This window comes from Atractosteus spatula, chromosome 22 (assembly GCF_055471065.1).
Source record: "Atractosteus spatula isolate fAtrSpa1 chromosome 22, fAtrSpa1.hap1, whole genome shotgun sequence".
In the NCBI taxonomy this organism is placed as follows: Eukaryota; Metazoa; Chordata; class Actinopteri; order Semionotiformes; family Lepisosteidae; genus Atractosteus; species Atractosteus spatula.
Window position 1 is genome coordinate 4259097 of NC_142727.1, and position 7783 is coordinate 4266879.

Sequence of the window (7783 nt, forward strand, 5' to 3'; positions counted from 1 at the left end):
CTCTCTAGAGATGATAATCTTCTTCATGCCTCTCATGAGGCCCTTTAAAATGAAAATCGGGCGTCTGCCCTCACTGCAGCCCTGACACTGCGGGGGCTGCCCCTCCTCTCTCTCCTCCAGGAGGAAGACTTCAGGAGCAGAAGGGAGCAGGTGCAAGAGGAAGAGGAGCTGAGGGAAAGAGGCAGGCAGGTGAGTCTGGTCACCCTTCATCACCGGCATCGTTATTGTACTGCTCCTGCTTCTCCTCCTCCCTCTGGGCCAGTGCTGTCTGGACACACAGCCTTCCACTGTGTCACTGTGCAGGAGAGAGACCGGCTGAGGGAGGAGAGAGACCGGTTTCAGGCGCAGGGCCAGCGGCTGAGGGAGGAGAGAGACCAGCTGCAGGAGGAGAGAGACCAGCTTCAGGCACAGGGCCAGCGGCTGAAAGAAGAGAGAGACCAGCTCCGGGCACAGGGCCAGCGGCTGAGGGAGGAGAGAGACCAGCTTCAGGCACAGGGCCAGCGGCTGAGGGAGGAGAGAGACCAGCTTCAGGGAGAGGAGACGCGACTAAGGGAGGAAAGAGACCAGCTACAGGCGCAGGGCCAGCGGCTGCAGGAGCGCTGCGACAGGCTGAACGCGTTGGCCAGGTAGGCTGAGTCTGTCAGCAGAGCAGAGTCTGTCTGGCTAGCAGGACCAGTGACAGCACTGGCGCTGCTCTCCCAGGGTGCTGTTCTGTGTGTCGTTGAATTGCACTGTAAATGCAGAAAGTTCTCTAAACGAGATGGCATTTACTGTAGGTACCAAAAAAGATTTGTGCTGTGGCTTGGCATTCGGCACTGTCCCTTCACGTAAGCTTTTTGTGTGGAGTTTGCAGGTTCTCCCTGTGTTATGTGGGTTTTTACTGCATGCCCTGGTCTCTTTCCACTATCCAAAGACATGCTGGTTTTCAGGTCTCTGTTATGTGTTGTGAACAGTTTATGACTGTTTTCTATTTTATTCCATAGTGTAATTTTATGTTTTCGCAGCGATGTGAAGCTTGGTGATGCCAGTAGACATACAGCCCTCCTTACTGAAAGTGAGGGGAAGTGCCTACAGCCTAATTGCAATGTGGAGCCCCCTGCTGGCCGGGAAGGAGCTCTGCAACTGAAGGACCTAGAGGTGTCCCCTCCACCCCCTGTGGCCGCTAGCTCGAACCATCACGACTCCGAAAGAGAGGGAGACTCGGAGCTTAGCATTGATGAGTATGTACACAGGTGTCCATGTAGGTGTGGGTATCTGTGTTTCGCCTGAAAGTCTTGCCTCAGAACTTATCAACAATCTGTTGGACTATGATTCTGCCCCTTTCCTCCTCTTCCCTCCACATGGTGTCCCTTTCTGTCTAGCCCTAGTCTCTCTTCTCCTTCCTGTCCCCTTCTTTCTCCTGCTCCTTCTATCTCCTAACCCTCTTCTCCCCCTCGTCTCTCTCCCAGGGTGCGGCAGTATATCTCCTCCGAGGGGGCGTCCCTACAGAAAGCCCGTCGTTTCCTGGAGAGACAGAGCGGCTCTCTGAGCCAGAGGCAGGCAGCTCTGCGGGCGGCTCGCACCACCTGGAACCAGGAGCCCGCACAGGACCTCCACAAGAATATCCAGCGGGTGAGCCCTCCAACCGGGCCAGACACCTGTCGGATTGCGTTAGACTGTCTGTGCTTGGGCTTTCTGAATTTGGCTAAATATTCCGCCGGGGTCAAGGTAAACAAGTCTTTTTAGGGCATGATAATATGCATGATTTGAGCATATTTTAATGTTAACATTCCATTAGGATTTGTACTAATTTTCTAGGCATAGTTTGCCCTCTGCTGGAGTTTTCTTTCCAGGTGGGCTGCAGAGCTCACTGGACTGAGTGAGCTCCTGTACCGCCAGCTGAGCGAACTCTCTCTGAGAGGTCCAGCAAGGCTAGGAGTGGCTCGGCCTGCTGCAGTGGACCCAGTATGCTCCGAGCTTGTTTCAGTGAGGAGTGGATATGGGCAACTGGCCCAGTTCTGAGACCTCCAGCTGTAGGTCCTGTTCAGATCTGGTCCTGTTCATGGCAGTGCAGATTCACTGCTAGACCACACCCTTCACCGGCAAGGGCTGGCTGGTCGGCGCTATTGAACATTTTCAGCCAGGTTTTTAGTTTATTTTGTTGTATTAATTTTTTAATGCATTAACAGAACTTCAGTGAAAAGCGTAAGTATTGGGAAATGTGAAACGAAATTGGTCATTTTTGTTGTGTACTATTGAAATCTGTACTTGAGATTAAAGGATTCATACGTGGCAAAAGTATAGAATTTCAGTTTTTGGTTTCTGGGTATTATTTTGCATACACATTTAGCCCTGTGAGAGGATCAAGTGTTTAATCAGTGAAGCACAACAATATGAATCCTTTGCAGGAGGTCTGTCACCTGGAGCAGCTGAAGGCCACAGTTCAGAGAGGCCAGGCTCTCCTGCGCAGGAAGGAAGAAAGACTGACCCAGCTGGAGAGCTCTCTCACAGAGGAGGTACACTACACACCTGCAGGCTCACTGAGCATACTCATACCTAAAGATAGCATCAGACTGACTGAGAGTATATACATTGTACACGCTGATACCCACAGACTGACTGCGAGTATAAACACTGTGCATATCGATACACATGCAGGCTGACAGAGAGTATAATCGCTGTGCATATCGATACACATGCAGGCTGACTGAGAGTATAATCACTGTGCATATCGATACACATGCAGGCTGACTGAGAGTATAATCACTGTGCATATTGATACACATGCAGGCTGACAGAGTATAATCACAGTGAATGCAGGCTGACTGAGAGTATAATCACTGTGCATATCGATACACATGCAGGCTGACAGAGTATAATCACTGTGCATACTGATACACATACAGGCTGACTGAGAGTATAATCACTGTGCATGCAGGCTGACAGAGTATAATCGCTGTGCATATCGATACACATGCAGGCTGATTGTGAGTTTTGTATATACAGTAAACTATGCATACTGATATACACACAGGGTGATTGAGAGTATATACACTGTGCATATTGATACAGGCATGGATGGACTGAAATTCTATGCATTGTGCACATTGCCACGCAGAGACTGACTGAATATTTCGTACTGATGGGAAGACACTCAAAATACGATACAAGTACCTTTCTACGCTAATTCCTAGTAAAAGAGCTCTCCTTTCTTCTGTCTCTCAGCTGTCGGATGAGGACGCAACAAAAGGAGTTGCTGAGAAGAAGATAGTAACTTTTGACCTCAGCGACTCTGACATCAGTAGCATTGACCTCCCAGAAGCCTCAGGTGAGAGTGACTGATGCAGTGGGAGACGGATGCAGTGATGGACGTTGAACAGTGCTGAGACTTTTGTTGTCATTTGCCAGGCAACCAGGCCCCGGGTTCTCTCACGGCAGTCCCTCCGAAGGTGCAGCACCTGACCGAGTCCCTGCAGCAGATTTCTGGCCAGCTCAACAGTGTGTTGGAGGCTCTGGGCGCCCTGGCACAGCGACAGGCCCCAGTGGCCACCTACTCTCCCCTGTCCCTGCCTCGGGCCACAGCTGCTCCTGCCTTGCCCACCTGGGCCTGGGCGCCCTCCCCAAGCTCCCGCGTCCTGGAGGACAGCCTGGGTGGCCGCTGGCACAACTTCCTGCCAGGTAAGGGGTACACAGAGCTCTGTGTGAGGGGTTAGGGGTACACAGAGCTCTGTGTGAGGGGTTAAAGGTATACAGTGCTCTGCATGAGGGGTTAGAGGTATACAGAGCTCTGCGTGAGGGGTTAGAGGTATACAGAGCTCTGTGTGAGGGGTTAGGGTTACACAGAGCTCTGTGTGAGGGGTTAGGGTTATACAAAGCACTGTGTGAAGGGTTTAGAGGTATACAGAGCTCTGCGTGAGGGGTTAGAGGTATACAGAGCTCTGCGTGAGGGGTTAGGGTTATACAAAGCACTGTGTGAAGGGTTAGAGGTATACAGAGCTCTGTGTGAGGGGTTAGGGTTATACAAAGCACTGTGTGAAGGGTTAGAGGTATACAGTGCTCTGCGTGAGGGGTTAGAGGTATACAGTGCTCTGCGTGAGGGGTTAGAGGTATACAGTGCTCTGCGTGAGGGGTTAGGGTTACACAGAGCTCTGCGTGAGGGGTTAGGGTTACACAGAGCTCTGCATGAGGGGTTAGGGTTATACAAAGCACTGTGTGAAGGGTTAGAGGTATACAGAGCTCTGTGTGAGGGGTTAGGGTTACACAGAGCTCTGTGTGAAGTATTTCAGTCTAACAGTGGAACTACATATTAATTTAAAGACAGTTAGCAATTACTAATTGACAATTAGCTGCTTTAAAATATAAAACAATAAGTATTTTTAAATAGTTTAAATACAGCCTTTGTATTTGATGTTCTAAAACCACTTGACAGTTGTTTGTGCACTATACTGTTTTAATATCCTTATCTAGTCACTGTAAGGAAGCTTTTTTATGAAAATATTGATAAATCAATATTATATTAAAATATTGATTTAAGAGTTTATTTAAATGTTGTTCGTATAGATTCAAGTGTTTTAACTTTGCTGTTAATTAACAGTAAACTGTTCAATATAAACAGTAATGCCAGATGACCGGCTGGAATTAACAGTCTACATTTAGCAGTTAGTTTTCACTGACCCTGCAGTAAGGTGTGTCCGTCTCTTAGGGAGCAGCATGGAGACAAGTGGACAGCCCCCTCCATCTGGGAGCTACCCAGGATACACCTCTGCCAGGTACAGTACCTTCCATTCTCACTGGGGCATGACCCTGTCCGTGTTCCTGTTACCCAGTGTATTAGTGTGTCGGTTCAGTGATATAGTTTACTAATATTTCCAGAACACTGTTGATATAGTAATAATAATTGCTTACACTTATATAGCGCTTTTCTGGACACTCCACTCAAAGCGCTTTACAGGTAATGGGGATCCCCTCAACCACCACCAATGTGCAGCATCCACCTGGATGATGCAACGGCAGCCATAGTGCGCCAGAATGCTCACCGCACATCAGCTATCAGTGGGGAGGAGAGCAGAGTAATGTAGCCAATTCATAGATGGGGATTATTAGGAGGCCACGATTGTGGGGTGGCCTATGAGGGTGTCTGGATTGGGGCTTTCCAGGGCCAGAGTTACAGCCCCTACTTTACAAGGATGTTTTTCAGCAAGCCACTGGAATTCAATTTCTGGCTGGAATCAATCAACATCAGTCTGTCGCCTAGTTTACAAACGGCCATGCAAAGAAGAAAGATGTTTTATTGTGTTGTACATGTATCAGCCCATGGGTTTCATTTTTATTTTAGTTTTTATTGGTCAGCAATTGGGTTTATTGAAAACGGCGCACAGCTCTTCACCAGAGCTGGCTAGAAACCTAACCTACAGCTGTAGTCCCTGGGCAGGACCCAACCAGCAAGATCCAAGACATCAAGACATAGCATATAATAAACAGGAAATAGATGTTAAAATTTGTGAAATGCACAAAATATTGGCATGCTGAATTAATATATTTGTCAGAGATTGTAATAATCCCATTAGAAGATGATCAACGTCAACTAACAGTCAAAAGTCACCAGAAGATTAATGATTACCAGACTGATTTTGTCTAAGGCCTGATTTTGTTTAGGGTTTGCAGTAACTTTTCAGTATGTATGTTTGTCATGTATCGGCGTGCTGGTGCTGCAGTGCATCAGTTCGACAGTTCAATCTCTGTGTTAGTATCAGTGCATTGTGATGTTGTCTCGTGTGCCAGCATGACCGCGTGTCTCTCAAGATGTCAGTGACGCTGCGCGTGTTTCTCAGTGATCAGTTGCGCAGTTTGAGGTTGGTCCAGCAGAACACTACAGAACCAGATGGCCAGCGGCTCCAGGGACTGATCAACTCCAACAAACGATGGCTGGAGAGTCGCAGGAAGGACCCCAAGGTGTATCCTCACTCTGACATGACACGCTCCCATATACCTGCGTCACTTCCACATAATGGATGTACCTCATACCGTCACACTTATCTCTATAATTTACACGCAAACTTCACACCATTTCATGGTTCTGTACCAAAATTTGCTGTATCCTAAAGAGGGTTTCTCTCAAAATATTGATATTATAGCCTAGCAGACGGATAACTACAGAGTTTAGGTCAATGAGCAGCTATTTTCAAGAAGTGGGATGCTATTACGCACGGGGCTGTGGGTGAGGGACGCCCCTCTCCTCCAATCAGTGTGGGGCTGTGGGTAAGGGATGAACCTTTCCTCCAATCAGTGCAGGGCTGTGTGGTTGAAGGACATGCTTTTCCTCCAATCATTGTGGGGCTGTGGATGAGGGACATGCCTCTCCTCCAATCAGTGTGGGGCTGTGGGTGAGGGACGTGCCTTTTCTTCAGTCACTTATCCTCCAGTATTGGGCTATGCTACCTGTATTGTGTTAATAAATAATAATAATCGTAATAAAGTGGCTGGAAGGTGGCCAGATCAGAGGAATCTGTCTACACTTCCTCACTCTCCCCGGTGTGCTGTCACTAGGCTGGTAGCTGTGAGCCAAGCCATAAAACACAATTGGCTATATTAAATCGGGTGGTTACGGCAAAAATAATTGGCAATTTTAAGGGAAACAGTCAGTGTCTATGCTAGGATCTTTTTCAAATGTGTTCAAAGACAGTGCTGACTGAACGCTGGATGAGGTCAGATGATCCATGCTAGCAGGTAGGTAATAACTTCCAAATTGGCTCTTTGGGTCAAAAGGTCACCTTTATGTTGTAAAATTTCTTATGTTCTTTAGACTGTAAAAAGTGCAATGCCCTGTGTTAAAATATTGCCAGCTGCTATAGGCTGTACTTGCATTTACGCAGTGCTAATCAGGACAAGCATACCTCCCCGATGGCTTCAGAGCAAATCCTGCAGTTTCCATGTTGCAAACCTGAAACCTTGGGTGTGAAATAACAGCCAGTATTAATTGGAAAAAGATTTGTTCTGTCCTCTAATATTACAGTTACTCAGATTTAGAGTCACACCCAGTTTAAATTTAATCCTGGTCTCACTTTCAGAAAATCGGCAAGTTCTAAACACCACTACTGTCAAATACCTCTGCTGGTGTCGTGCTGGTTTTCCGATTTGTTGTGGGTTTTTTTCTTGGAGAGGTTTTTCCTTAAGCTGTCGTCCGCAGGCCTCTGTTCCCACGCTCGCAGAACCCCCCTTCCAGGAGTGGTTTAGTCCAGTTGGGCCTGGATGAGAATAACCAGATAAAGGTCTACCATTACTGAGAGATTGCGATGGGAATAAGCGCAGACCCTCGGATCGTCTTCCCGCACTGTTACAGCAGCGCCCTCTCCCTACCAGCTAGAGAGAGCTACATCTTCTACATTCCCCATATAGCATTGTAAAATTCACAATGTATTTTTATAACACAGAATTTGAAATAAAAGTATATTCCTAAGAATCCTTTGCTCACCGTTTTTCATCAAGTAAAGGACCAGTCACCCTTGGACATACTGTCAGTTGCAGTAATGGATCCAGACCCAGGCCGCTGCCCACACAACAGTAGGGCTGGTGTGGGGAAGGAATCTGGCAGCATTTTTTTATAATTGAAATTGTAACTTTATCTGACCAGGAGATCCCAAAGATATTTAGATCCTCCCCCCCCGCCCCCCCCAAGAGAGATGAAGGGGCTGAGTGAGACGTGAATGGGTTGAGAGTTGGCACGGTACCCCCTCAACACCCGATCTGGTCGGGTCTCCACAGCCGAGCAGGGCCAAGCCCGGCTGGCACTGGGATGGGAGACCCC

At 47.9% G+C, this 7783-nt stretch overlaps 1 protein-coding gene across 3 annotated transcripts in view; it reads left to right on the forward strand.

The window, feature by feature from the left end:
- cep164 (centrosomal protein 164) overlaps positions 1-7436 on the forward strand; it is a 31775-nt gene extending 24339 nt beyond the window's left edge. For all 3 annotated transcript variants that reach the window (XM_088939861.1, XM_088939862.1, XM_088939863.1), the window contains 10 exons: positions 121-189; positions 304-626; positions 1005-1220; positions 1449-1611; positions 2388-2495; positions 3205-3307; positions 3388-3657; positions 4682-4748; positions 5811-5933; positions 7166-7436. In XM_088939861.1, the coding sequence (XP_088795987.1) occupies positions 121-189; positions 304-626; positions 1005-1220; positions 1449-1611; positions 2388-2495; positions 3205-3307; positions 3388-3657; positions 4682-4748; positions 5811-5933; positions 7166-7262 (1539 nt within the window). In that variant the 3' untranslated portion in view covers positions 7263-7436. The remainder of the gene's footprint in view (positions 1-120; positions 190-303; positions 627-1004; positions 1221-1448; positions 1612-2387; positions 2496-3204; positions 3308-3387; positions 3658-4681; positions 4749-5810; positions 5934-7165) is intronic.
- The last annotated feature ends 347 nt before the right edge of the window (positions 7437-7783 follow it).